The sequence below is a fragment of the Harpia harpyja genome, chromosome 15, assembly GCF_026419915.1.
Source record: "Harpia harpyja isolate bHarHar1 chromosome 15, bHarHar1 primary haplotype, whole genome shotgun sequence".
Classification (NCBI taxonomy): domain Eukaryota; kingdom Metazoa; phylum Chordata; class Aves; order Accipitriformes; family Accipitridae; genus Harpia; species Harpia harpyja.
This window is the reverse complement of record NC_068954.1, coordinates 6705754-6719884: the sequence shown is the minus strand read 5'-3', so window position 1 is coordinate 6719884 and position 14131 is coordinate 6705754. Positions and strand designations below refer to the sequence as shown.

At 43.4% G+C, this 14131-nt stretch overlaps 1 protein-coding gene across 5 annotated transcripts in view; it reads left to right on the top strand.

Annotated features, from left to right (window-relative positions):
* Window positions 1–3386: 3386 nt before the first annotated feature.
* Window positions 3387–14131, top strand: part of LOC128152050 (24-hydroxycholesterol 7-alpha-hydroxylase) — a 23127-nt gene continuing 12382 nt past the window's right edge. Inside the window, exons 1-6 of one of the 5 annotated variants that reach the window (XM_052810045.1) lie at window positions 3387–4324; window positions 7305–7440; window positions 8756–8930; window positions 10951–11100; window positions 11940–12033; window positions 13526–13624. In XM_052810045.1, the coding sequence (XP_052666005.1) occupies window positions 4148–4324; window positions 7305–7440; window positions 8756–8930; window positions 10951–11100; window positions 11940–12033; window positions 13526–13624 (831 nt within the window). In that variant the 5' untranslated portion in view covers window positions 3387–4147. The remainder of the gene's footprint in view (window positions 4325–7304; window positions 7441–8755; window positions 8931–10950; window positions 11101–11939; window positions 12034–13525; window positions 13625–14131) is intronic. The other 4 variants (XM_052810042.1, XM_052810041.1, XM_052810044.1 and 1 more) reach the window with 4 other exon arrangements.

Genomic DNA, 14131 nt, shown 5'->3' with positions numbered 1-14131 from the left:
CAGATGAATTTATCTCATCGGTCACCAGTAATCACTATTAAATTGGATCCTTCTTTGGGTTAGAATGCATTAGAATTCATGCAGTGATAAAACAAACTACCAACAAAACCCTGATTAAAATGGGAAGAAGGCATATTGCTATTTAATGCAAACCTGCCTGGCTGCAGTGAGGGTACGAGTGGTTCAGAGCCTTATTCTAGATGGTTTATGCAATCTGCTGTTGGCACTTTTGTGCCTCCCTCCATAGCTATTCTCTGGGCTTGGGTCAGCTTGTGCCTCTATATTGTGCCTGTATATTATCGATTCATAATTTAGGTTGGAGAGGACCTCTAGGGGTCATCTAGTACAATCCTCTGCTCAGAGCAGGGATAGCTTCAGAGTTACATCAGGTCGCCCAGGGTCTTGGTTTGGTCACCTTCTGAAAACCTCCAAGGATGGGGATTTCACAACTGCAGCCTGCTCTGGTGCTTAACCACTTTGTGAACATTTTTTCCTTATATTTCGTCAGAATTTCCCACATTGCATCTTATGTCCGTTGCCTCTCATCCCTTAGATGTACACCTCTGGGGATAGTCTCACTCTGTCTTCTCTATAACCATGCTTTAGGGGGTGGAAAACAACAACTAGATCCCTCCTGAAAATAAACCCCATAATACTGCGGCATCCTATGGAGAGAGCAGCTCTCTGTGGTCATTTTTAGTCTGGGGAAATAAGTTCTTTTTTAAACCAGACTGATTTGAGGATGGCAGTGAGGAAGAATTTTCTCTTCGCACAGGATCTTTGAAATGACCCTGACCTGGAGACGGACGCTTGTGTGGACAGCTCTGTCATTTGTGGAGCAGAGAAGGGCTAGTGCTCACGGTGGTCGATCAAACAGCTGGAGTTTATATATCCCCAGATCCTGAGGGACACAGCTCCAGCAGAGAGGACCCTTCCTATTTATTTATTTCAGTTTTCAGTGAGACAGCATTTTCTGGTTTCTGTCCAAAGCCAGTTTGATCGAAGGTTGCATATGCAGGGAGGGAGTGTGGACTTCAGATGCGGTGGAAACACAGCAGCAGGGTCTAGGAGGGCTGTGTGCTGCCAGAGAAAGGCAGCCAATCTGCCCCGGTCCTCTCACCTGCTTCCCTCAGTGGTGACTGTGTTAGTTTACATTGGAAAGACCATTAACTATTATCTGCCCAGGACTAGGACCTAGTCTGAGGAAAGACTATTGCACCATCGTACTGGTTGTGTCCTCCTCACAATAGTGCCTTTCAGTAGAGTCTCGTGTCCTTCACCAAATTGTGCCCCAGAAGCAGAAGCTAAACAAACAAAAACAAAAAATGTCCAAACCAAACACAAAAGGCTTTAATGAATGTCTTTCTCCACAGAGGCTTGAGGGCTTGTCGTACCTGTATACATAGATCACGTTAAACTCACTAATCAGGCTGTGTGTGTAATGAAAGTATACTCCAATATTACAAGGCTTTTAGCTCTCTTATCACTTTAACCCTTTGTAGGAAAAGAAAGAATTTAATGGGTAAAATAAAACCAGGAAATACACATACAAATGGCTGTGATAGCTAAACACAGAAGTCTAGTAATATCACAGTTAAAAGTGATTTATCTGTTTTGTCCAGACAGTTTGCGAAATGGAGATCCACATCCGACTTGTCACAGGTCACACATCTGGGCTTCTGCACTTATGACCAGCATAGGTAACATCCCAATGTATTTCAGCATGACTGTTTAATGAAGGCCACAGAACTGTTTTTCACAGCTCTTAACCTCCTACCATCAGGTGTATTTCTGCTGTGCTACTTTTACTGTACTGTCTGTGCACAGGTACAAAGGTTCCTGTCTGTGCAGCTATTCCTGTATAGGAAGGGAGACACTTTTAATGGAATAATCATGTTTGTACAAACTGATGTACAAATTGTGCACTATACAAACAGTGTGGTGTTCCCATGCTACAGTCTTACAAAATATAGTAGCGAAGAACTATAACCTTCTCCTAGTAAAACACATAAAGCTAGTGAGTGGGTAAGGCTTCTGGGTTAGTACTTATTGACATTTTATAAAAATATACATGAGGACAAGTTCAAGCACAGTTCAGGTCTATCTCTTACTCAGGCACCAGCGTGGTTTTATTCTGGTGAGATCTGAGAGCACAGATGTGAGAGAATGGGACAGAACTAGGTAGGGTTCAGGAGGAAGGACATGGGGAAACAGTTTTGGGGGCAGAGCCAGAGAGGCTGAGACTGATTAAAAAGGAAATGCAGGTGTGAAGGTAGTATTTGAGTAAAGGGAGAAGTGTAAGATGTGATGTACAGCTTGATGCTTGTCTATGGAGCAAACAGATGAAGAGCTAGAAAGGCTGGGCAGGGCTTGTTCAACCAAGGAATCTGGACCTGAGGATCAGGTCCTGGGGACTTAGCAGAAGAAGACATTTGGACAAAGAGCCAGAGCAAAAGAAGACAAAATCACAAAAAAACCCCAGCTGAGGCTGGAAGGGACCTGGACACTGGCTAGTCCAACACCCTGCTCAAAGCAGGGTCACCTAGAGCAGGCTCTCAGGGCTGTGTCCAGCTGGGTTTTGAATGTGTCCCAGGACTCCCCAGCCTCTCCATGCAACCTGTTCCAGTGTCTGACCACCATCATGATAAAAAAATAATTTTAAGTGGAATTTTCTGTATTTGTTTGTGCCCACTGCCTCTTGCCCTTTCACTGGGCACCACTGAAAAGAGCCTGGCTCCATCCTCTTTGCACTCTGCCTTCAGGTGTTCATACACATGGATAAGATCCCCTAAACCTTCTCTTCTCCAAGCTGAACAGTCCCAGGTCTCTCAGCCTTTCTTCATAGGAGAGATGCTCCAGCCCCTTTATGAACTTCTTGGCACTTCACTGGCTCACTCCAGTCTGTCCATGCCTCTGTTGCACTGGGGAGCCTACAACTGGACCCAGCACTCTGGATGGATCTCTCCAGCACTGAGCAGATGAGGAGGATCACCTCCCTTGTCCTGCTCGTCACGCTCTTCCTAATGCAGCCCAGGGTGCTAGTGAGTGCAAAGGCACGTTTCTAACTCGTGTTCAACATGGTGTCCACCAGGACCCCCAGATCTGCAAAGCTGCTTTCCCCCCAGGTGGCCCCCAGTCTGTAGTGGTACATGGGGTTCTTCCTACCCAGGAGGAGGACTTGGCATTTCCCTTTGCTGAACTTCATGATGTCACTTTTTTGCCAAGGAAGATTGGACCAGATGATCCTTGAGGTCCCTTCCAACCTGGTATTCTGTGATAAGTCCCTGTTTGCCCATTTCTCCAGCCTGTCGAGGTTCCTCTGAATGGCAGCACACCCATCTGGTCTATCAACTACTTCTGGTTTTGCATTGTCTTCAGACTTGCTGAGGGTGTGCAGGGGTAGGCTGTGAGAGCACTTCCTAGGTTTTTTTGTACTTAATGAATTCTGTACGTATTTTTGGTGTGCCACTTCACACATGCAAAGAAACCAATCTGACCTCTCTGAAATCTTGTCTTCTGACATTGTAGTGATATTATAGGGGCCACCAGCAGGTTTTGAATTGTCAATTCAACCTCCGAAGCCTTTCTCTGCTCCTCAGACACTGGACACACATCTAGCCTTTAACGAGATGATCTCAGACAGGTGAGAGATACCTTTCTTAAGGCTTACTGCTTCAGGTGATGCCTGCAGAATTTTCTTGCCATCTGCCTTGCTGAAAGCTATATGTCTGCAAATCACAGCCTCTCTGCTTTATAATCTTGATATTGCCAAAAAATAATTTTTTTAACTGAAGAAAGCGATGCACTACTTTGCCATGGTGTGCCTGGCTGTGTCCCTGGTTGCTTGGGTAGCCTTCCGGCAGCTGGTGCAAAGTTCAAGGATTTGTCACAGCAACATCTAAGTTTTGCAAGCAGTGGAGTTGGCACTCATCCCAGAGCAGAGGAGGATTGGCTCTGCTTTTTCCAAAACAAGGGCTTGTCCTCTGGACTGCTTGGTGCTTTGACAGCTTGTCTCCTTGGCAGTGATCAGCTGGCAGGACTGATAGAAGAGGCCGTATTCATTGACTTGGGTAATCCAGGCCAGCACAGCCGTGCTGGGTGCTGTGGCAGGCGGAGCAGCCGCTGTGGCAGGCAGCGAAGAGGCAAAATGGCTCTTGCTTTCCTCTTGGCAGCAGTCCTGGGACTTCTTATTGTCAAGGCTGTTTTGTTTCAGCTGAGAAACCCGAGCTCCCCTCCTTGCATCAGGAGCTGGATCCCTTGGTTTGGAGCTGTGTTTCAGCTCAGGAAGGCTCCTCTGGAGTTTATAGAGCAAGCTAGAAGCAAGGTAATGGCTGTGGTGGCATGCCTGCTCGTGGGTGAGTGCTCAGGCTGGCTGCCTGCTAGGGGAAAGCTGAGGGGAAACTTCGGCATTAAGTTTGCCCCTTTCCTGTCGCATTTTATGACATCAGGAGCATTTAGCTGGTGAAGGATTGGCTTTGTACCAGTAATGTTGCTAAGTTGTGGATCTGATCCAGGCATGATCTCTGTGCTGTGATCATCCTGTCTGGACCCAGCACCTCTGCTGTTTTGCTTTTGCAGTCTGGCTACGTGTTAATCTTGGTTTCAGATAATGTGGAATGCCCTGTGCCAGGCGCTGGGACCAGGAGACTAATTATTTGGATGCCTAAAGTTAGGTGAGATTTCTGAGTACCAGCTGGTGTCCCTCAACATTCGAGAGACACAGGCATGCTTGGCAGGCAACTTTTTCCATCCTGAAAAAATTACCAAAGACAGACGGGTGTGAGGGTTTACCCCCTGGACGTGCCTTCCTTTCTCTATGTCTGTCTGGTAGAGAGAGCTGACATGATTAATTTAGATTAGATGTTTAATTTCTAGGCAGCTAATACTAACTGGCATAAACCCCACTTTCCCGTTTTCATTCAGTGATGATATCACCTGCTACTGATGCAATATATTCAGCTTCAAGTGTTCAATACTGAAGGATCGCACAGCCCACTACTTGCAAAAACTAGCTAAAAATGAAACCAGTCAGTCTTATCAGTGGAGTCTAAGGGCAGTTCAGCTCAGTTTCAAAAACAGAGGTATGCAGTAGCTGGTCAGATGAATCGTTTTTTAGGCTCCCCTGACTGCATAGACTCGATCTCTATTGTCTATAATGGGAGCTTAGGCATCTTGCTCACATGTAATCATCTAAAATAAAGTGTTCCAATCTTTAATTGAATGTGACCTTAATTGAATAATTAAGTGTTATTGCAGGTTGCTATTAGTTCAAATTTAATTTTATTTTTAAATTAGTTTAAGCACATTGTAATGTTAATTTAAAATTTAAAAAATCTAATTTAAAAACAAACACAGTACAAATTCACTGATTTTTATCCAGCCTGATTATGAGGACATGCTGTTATCCATAAAAAAGCAACCTTAGCAATTCAGCTGTATTAAAACAATATTTTATTTATTATCACCCGGAGAGTTTAAACCGTAATTCTTTCTTTAATAATTTACAGTTGAAGGACACAATCAAAATTCAATTGATGTCAAGAGGAATCTTTGCCTCAGCTTCAAAGAGCTTTTGATGAAGCAGGCTTTACAATACAGACACAGACAACAAAAGAAATGGTTAAAGTCAATGGCATAAACCATGTGAGCAAGGTGGATTCAAGGCTTTTCAATATTCCAAACAGATCAACAGAAAACTTTTCTCACCCTTGTCAGCAATGTATCCTGAAAAAGAAAATCAAGTTCCTTGATGTGTCTAGAGACTTTATGAAAGCCTTAAACCTTTCTACATGTACAACAACTTTGCCAAAAGAAGGTGGTGTGCATATAAATCTAAATGCTGGGCTTTTGATTTCTAAGGCTTTTGCCTGTGAGCAGAAATTGCCTTGACTAAGAAGAAGATGCTAAAGGTGCTTCATTTCCTACTTTCAATTTTTTATACCTACATCTGACAGCCAGTAGATGTTGCATATTTGTTTGCTCGTTTAGAGTCTCTACAAATATCAGTGATCTTTTTCATAATGTAGTGTCCTGGTTTCAGCTAAGATAGAGTTAATTTTCTTCCTAGTAGCTGGTACAGTGCTGTATTTTGGATTTAGTATGAGAATAACATTGATAACACACTGATGTTTTAGTTGTTGCTAAGTAGCGGTTATCCGAAGTTAAGGATTTTTCAGTTTCCTGTGCTCTGCAAGCAAGCAGGCGCACAAGAAGCTGGGAGGGAGCGTGGCCGGGACAGCTGACCCGAACCAACCAAAGGAATATTCCATACCATAGAACGTCATGCTCAGTATATAAAATACAGGGAGTTGGCCAGGAGGGGCGGATCGCTGCTTGGGGACTAGCTGGGCATCGGTCAGCAGGTGGTGAGCAATTGCATTGTGTATCACTTGTCTTTTCCTGGGTTTTATTTCTCTCTCTTTTTGTAATCTTCCTTTTCATTATTTATTTATTTATTTATTTATTTATTTATTTTTATTATTAAATTGTTCTTATCTCAACCCATGAGTTTTACTTCTTTTTTTCCAATTCTCCTCCCATCTCACTGCGGGTTGGAGGAGTGAGCGAGTGGCTGCATGGTACTTAGTTGCTGGCTAAGGTTAAAACATGACATGTAGGAATTCAGAAGTGAATACTTACTGCTGAAAGTTTTGAGAGGGCTCTAGGATATTAGATTAAGGGAAAATGAAATAATGATTTATGCATCAAAAACCTTCCCTGAACATAAGTCTCAATAAACTCCATCTATTCTGCTCAAAGCTTGTTAGCTATTTTGATATTAATCTTTAAACACCTGTACAAGAAAGAAATTGTTGGTATTAGCAGAACCTTTAAACTAGAAAAGAAAAAAAAAACAACAATAAAAGGATGCAGGAGTGGGAACTTCTTGTCAAAAAAATGTAGATTGAAATAGGTAGGATTATGGATTTTTGCAATGTGGGTACTGTGCTATGGCAGCCAAGAGATGCAGTAGATAATCCATCACTTGAGTTCTTTAAATCCAGGTAGGTTGTATTGTTTGAACTGTAATGTAATTCAAATATAAAATGTTAATCTCAGAGAAGGAATCTCTTCTACTCTGCAGGAGGTCAGACAGGCCCCTGTGATGTTCCCTTCTGGTCTGTAAGTCTACAAATTTGGGTCTGATTCATGTTCATTTTTGTGCACTTCTGAGCCAAGGTGTACAGAGAGCAGGAAGGACCAGGTCCTCCCTCCTCCTGACCTCGCAGCAGCACTGAAGTCCTGTTGGGGCTCCCATCAAACATGTTAACAAAACAGTAATATGAAATCTTTGTCTGTTCCAGCATGGGCCTATATTCACAATATTCGCTCTGGGAAAACGGTTTACTTTTGTGACTGAGGAAGAAGGAACTGAAGTATTTTTTAAATCTAAAGACTTAAATTTTGAACAGGCAGTACAAGCAGCTGTCAAGAATGCAGGTAAATGAGACCTAGCTCTTTTTTAATGGAAATCAGATCTAGTTACCCAGGAACATTAAAGCCCAATCCAAAGCCCATGGGCTTTTTGATCATGCTTGAAATGCTTATCTTGACCCATGACCACACTACGAAATGAAGGTGAAATTAAATTCCTTTGTGAAGATCCAGCACTGTAAGCCTACAAAGTGATTTGGATTCAGTCTCAATGGATCAAAGGTTTCTGAACCAGGGACTGTTATTACTTTTATCATCAGGCAACTCCAGTTTGAGATCAGGTCCTTTTCTGCGGCTAGACACTCCACCTATGTGTACCAGGTTTGGAGCAATAGTATGTTGTCCTATCACTTGATTTGAAAATCAGCTTGTAGCAATAATTAGTTGTTACCCTGTAGTACAACAGTCATTAGAAAGGGATGAGGTATATATCCCATCCACAGTGGCATGCTCCGTCAGCTCATGTGTTTATATCCACGTGGAATCGCACAGACAAGAATTCTTTGAGTATTTTGGCAATTTTGGACTGTGAAATGAGAGAGAAGCAAGTTGGCAGAAAGATTAAATCCCAGAATCCCTGTGGCTGGAAGGCACTGCTGGAGATCACCTAGTCCAAGCCCCTGCTTGGAGCAATGTCAGCGACAGCAGGTTGCTCAGGGCTGTGTCCAGTTGGGTTTTGAGTATCTCCAAGGATGGAGACTCCTCAGCCACCCTGGGCAACCTGTTCCTGTGTTTGACCATCCTCATAATAAAAACTTTCCTATGTCTCCGTGGAATCTCTTGTATTCCCATTTGTGCCCATTGCCTCCTGTCCTGAGAAGAGACTGGCCTCATCTTCTTTACTCCTGCCACCAGATATTTATCCACACTGGTAAGATCCCCCTGAGCCATCTCTTCTCCAGGCTGAACAGTCCCAGCTCTCTCAGCCTCTCCTGATGTGACTGAGACGATGTACTACTATGGCATGAAGACTCAAACTGTTTTTCTTGGATTAATTTATTTTTCATTTCAGTCAGTTTTGTGGAGTGCATGCACATCTCTGTACATCCACACTGAAGCTGGGGGAAAACTCTGCATTGCTGATTCTGGCACTGAAGCTTCATGAGACAGGAAGATGTTACACAGACTGGTAGAAGCAGAGGGCTCACCAAAATCTTTACAGGATTAGAAGAAAGCTTTCTGGGAATTTCACTCTAGGAAAATGAGGGCTAAGGCATTTAAATTAGAGTCACAAGTTACGTGTAAAAATTTTCACTCTATCTTTCAGTGAAAATGTACTTCATCTACTTTCCAAAACATTTCTGTTTCTTTTTGTATTTAGTTTCTCTCCCTGCAGAAGCATTTTATCAGAACTATGGTAACCTCTACAGCATGATGAAGGGAAAAATGAGTCCTTCTAATCTGCACATGTTCACGGGCACTTTGTGTAAGGAACTACACGAGCACATGGCACACCTGGGCACGGAGGGCACAGGTGACCTCAATGACCTGGTAAGGTAAGGGAGTTTTGCAGCACATCTGTAATGCATGGGTATCCTATATGGGAGCAGAGATGTTACTGTAAAGCAGGTGGAGCTCAGGCTCTCAGGTCTTAGAAAATCTGTGTCAGGATATTCATTGCTGCTTCACAGTTTCAGGTGGCTCACAGAGTGGGCAGGGTTTAATCTAAAGGCCTTTCTCCCAGCTAGGAGAAATGTCTATATTACCTATTTGGAAGAAAAAAGAAGACACAGCATCTTCCAGCAAACCCTGTTTCCCAAAAGATGGCATAAAACCTTCACATGTTTATAAAGAACTTAAGAACAGACAAAATGCTTGATCTTCAGCAGGATGCAAACTTTGCCTGCATGTTTTGGGCCAAGCCTAGCCCAAAACTTAAATAAGATCTCTGCAACTGACTTTGCTGCCAGAACTTCATCCTTCATGTAGGAAAAAAAAAATCCCTTTACTGATAGTTTCACATGACAACAACAGAGCTTTTAACTCCTCCTTCCTGATCATCTGGGACAACACCTGTATCTTGCCTGTCCATCAGGACTACAGGTTGAATATTGCCTTTGGTTTGGACCTATTTCTAAGACGTCACATCCAGATTGTCTTTTGCTGACTTTTTCTGCATAATACATCTAAGATACAGCATTTTACTGCAGCTAAAACACTGAGCACCTGTCACTTCAATTACTGCAATTTGGATTAACTGGGGAAAAATGTGGGGGAAAGGGTCTTTGAAACCTCCCAGCCCTCAGTCCCACTGGTCTCAATAATGGGGTGCAAACCCCCATATCCCATGGTGTTCCCCCACCTGTCTTCTGAGATCAAAGTCACATCTGCTTCTTGTGAAAAAATGGACAGTCATGAAATCGGTAGCGTGCTACACCACTGCCTGGTATGCTAATATTGGCTCACGTTTTCTTGTTATTTCCCTGTCTGAATCCATCCATGGTCTTTTACCTGGGCTCAAGTTTCTGAGGGCACGGATGGACCTGTTTTTCTGTGTTCTACTGGCACCAGCACAGACTGTGGGCCACTAAATGGCGTGGGTGCCCATGGTGGCATGGGTGTACAAGTCATGCATGAAGCATGCATGGCTCCCTACTGCATCCCTGATGCAGCCTTGGGGAACAGGATGTTCTTCCCACTGCCATGGCTGTCACGGACACTGGTCATCAAATCCAAATCAGCTGCTATTTGTCTAAAATTAAAAAAAAAGTCATAGGCTAGTTGATAAACTACAGAATCCCTAAGAGTCATCCACAGTAAATCTGTGTTGAGTGTGATCTGTTCTTAGGGTTTTGCCAGACAACACAGGATAGAAGAATTGGACTGTAATGCCCTGGATACTTGTTATTTAGCTGCCCCAAAATAAAATCCACAGAGCCAGCAGGTGGCTCCACCTTCCTTATGATCTGTAGGAAAGCAAGAACGTGAAAGAGCCATTGCCTGAAATACGTGTTGAGCAGCGGCTGGAACCCAGCAAAGACTGCATAAGGGTTTCTCAGAGCCCGAGTACAGGTGAAGAGGCCTGGGAAACGAGAGCAGTTTGAAGGGTAACAGAGGAGCAAATAGGGAAGGAGTGAGGTAAAAAGAAAACAACAAAAAAGCATTGTTCAGTCCAGCAAAGCTGCAGCCAGAGGAAGGATTTCTTGGGGTGTCTGGTTGCAGAAGGGGTTGTGCAATGCCTGCAAGGTCCACATGGGCTAACCTGAAATAAGAGGGGTGGTTAATGGGGAGAAGGGGACCTCAGCGCCCAGAGCCTTTCTGCTACTGCTCAACTGACCAAACGCTAGCTGATGAAGTTCAGCCACATGCCTGAGGTCTGTGTATTTCCCAGCCTCTGCTTAAAATCTGCAGTGAGGGTGTGAGTGAGGTATGAGCCTTGTGCCAGCCCTTCCATACTGGCATGACGCTTGAGTCCCGCACTTCTAGTGTTGGCAATTCAACATGCCGCGTCCTGACCTAAAACTGCTGCAACAGCTTCCCTATGGCCTGTAAGTCATGGGGATCTTGTCCTTGCAGGCATGTCATGTATCCAGCAGTGGTGAACACTTTGTTTGGGAAAGACATCTGCCCAACAAGTCAGAGTGAAATCAAGGAGTTTGAAGAACATTTTCAGAAGTACGATGAGGACTTCGAATACGCTTCTCAGATGCCCGAGTGCTTCCTGAGGTAACAGAGCAGAGATGATGCACATGGTATACGCATTACAGGCGTTTTGCTTGCTGGGTTATCAACAGAGAGACATCTCCCCTGGAGGATGATGTGCTGTCTTTATCAATGGTGCACCCTTGGGTCAGGCAGGCTTTCAGCTAGGTGCTTCAAAAAAGTTCTGACCTCGCCTCATGCATTTTCCTGGCATAAAGCAGAAACAACCTTGCTTAGGTGGGCAGGGTCCAGCTTGGACCTGTCAGCGCGAACCAGAACTGGGCAAAGGCCTGAGCCTAAATGTGAGTCCCAAGCTGAGGCGGTCACCAGCGAGGCATCTCTCTGCTCCTTCCAACACCTTAGCTGTTTTCCCAGCTGACTGATCCCAGGTTACGTGGCTGCACTGTCGCAGAGCTGACCTTGAGTAGAGGCAACCAAATGCCAAGGAAGGGAGCCTGTCAGTGCTCGCAGGGCCATTTCAGCACCCTGAGCACCTGAAAATAGCCTTCAGAAAGAATTAAGGATGCTCTAAAAATGTGGCCTTTATTTTCTCAGGGGAGGTCATTCTTGAAAAGATTGACCTAAGCAATTGTCCAAAGTCAATGAAAACCTGCAGTGGAATAGATGTGAAAATCAGCCACAGGTCCTGGCTGCAAGATGAAGTCTGACCAAGGTGAAGGTCTCAGACGTGCTGTTCCTCATGTCAGTCAACACTACTGTCAGTCAGACTGACACTTGACTATTCATCAACCGACTGCTGCCCAGGGGCTTTTGGAGAGAAACCAAGGAGTGCTTCTCATGGAAAAGGAAATATTGGTTTGTGCTGCCTCAGTTAAGTGCTTCTTTGTTGCTTTTCTTTACAGGAACTGGTCTAAATCCAAAAAATGGCTTCTAAAATTATTTGAGAAAGTAGTGTCAGATGCTGAAATGACCAACCCTTCAGAGACCACATCCAAGGTAAACATCCGAGGCTATGAAATAAGATGACGTCATTGTATATTCTGACTGAAGGAATGGAGGGCAGGAATTATTTCAGTACTAGAAGAAATAAGCCAAATATGTTAGCTTTGATAGCTGTACTTTAATTGTCCAGTATTGCTATCACCCACATTAGGACAGACCCATTATTTTGAGTCCTACTCCTCAATTTAGTTTATTTCCTACAATTCTGAGAATTGGCATCTTCCTCTGGGGAATTTTAAGCCAAGGGTTCAGAGCTACAACCCATCGCCAGCCTCTGGTATCGCAGTTGCAGTGAGCAGTTGAAAGAGGTGAGAGAAAGACCTCTTCAGTTATTTCTCTGAGGGCACCATGCTGTGAAATTTCAAAACCTTACATGTACTATTTTTAAACCCTGGTGTAGAGTGAGTAGATCCTCCAGCAGCCAGACTAGTAGAAAATAGCAGATTACTGGATTGGAAGCCAAGTACCCTAAATATTGATTGTGTCAAAGCTGTGATAAGCTGTCCCCCTGGTTATTCTCCTTAGCTATGGCAGGAATTCTGTCTATACGGCTGACAAACACAAGGGCAGACTGGCCTGGAAATTTTGACTACCAAATTATTATAGAACAGATCATTAAACAAACCAGGTTTTATTTAAACTTTAAAGGCTTTACATACCACAATTTCTTTCATAAAATAAACCAGAATAATGGCAAGAAAGAGAGGGCTGGAGAGGGAATGGTGGGAGGTAAGAAGGTGCAGGAAGTAAGAGGCACGAACTTGGTGTCTTAGATTGGGTGGGAATTTGGAAAAAAGAGCAGTCATTTTTTATTCAAGGGCAGCCTTTTCCCTTCTGAAAAGTAGACAGGAAGCTTTGCCTTGAATGCATGGTTGCCCTGTATTTAAGGAAGTACTATAAACAAAAGCTGATCCTAGAACATTACACAGTTGCTATAGTTTCAAAGAATATCAAGCCATTGAAGTAATTGGTTAGGTCACTAACAAAACACCTGGAACTAGGGAGTCCGCTGATATGTCAGACCATCTCTTCATAACAAGCACCTTTTTGGCAGGAACAGAGAGAACATTTTCTTCATTTCCATTCATTCAACTTGTTCAGTCCCATTTTCAGGTTCTTTAGAGAAGTAGAGCAGGAATTAAAAAAGAATAGAGATTTCTTTTTTCTTTCTTCCACATACAAGCAACAATGGGGAGTGAGGGAACCAAATCCCATAAAAACTTTAAGAAAATGGAGGGCGGTGTGAGTATTCAGTAGGGATTCATGTGGTGCAGTGACTTCTTCCAGCCCTCTGCCTAGGAGTGAGTCTCACTTTCTCTTAACAGCTGTTATCTCTAGTTTGTGACTGCAAAAACCCCATAACTAACATCACTTCTCTTTGATAAACTAGTCTTACATTATATCCTTGAATTCTAGTAAGCCCTACCCTAAACTAGATTTTAATATATTTTTGGAAATACACATTATTATCTTTCATTTATAACAGACACTACTGCAACATCTCCTGGATAACTTGCAAGGAAAACATCTAGGTCCCAATTATGGTCTCCTAATGCTCTGGGCTTCCCAAGCAAATGCTGTCCCTGTAAGTACATCAGCTAGAGAAACACCTTCTCTCTATCCTGTTCAAAAGCCTGTATTTGGGAAGCAAAGACTTTGAACCAGAGGTCACACACACTGCATGTATTCCAAAGAAGGGATTATCACGCCCACATGCATCACTACAAATATACCCAGGCTGCAGTGTCACAGAAGCAATGACAAGAAAAGCTCTTCTTGTATTTTTCCTAAATTATGATGTCCTCTATCATAACATTTTGGGAACATAAGTCTCATAGCTATTAAGATCACAGTCTTAAGCTGTGAAGAGCATTTAACTCTATTTTGAAGTACTGTGGCTGTATTATAGTAGAGACTCTATTTTAAATAGCCTGGTGTTACCAATTGTAAAGAATATCAAAAGCATAATATAGAGTAACTTCATCTATGTGTAAATCCTTGAGTGAATTTGGCTCTTTCACTTTGGGGGATCTGCTGTACAAATGCCAGTGTTGCTTCAGGGGAAGAAAAGCAATAGTTTGATTCTACTGCC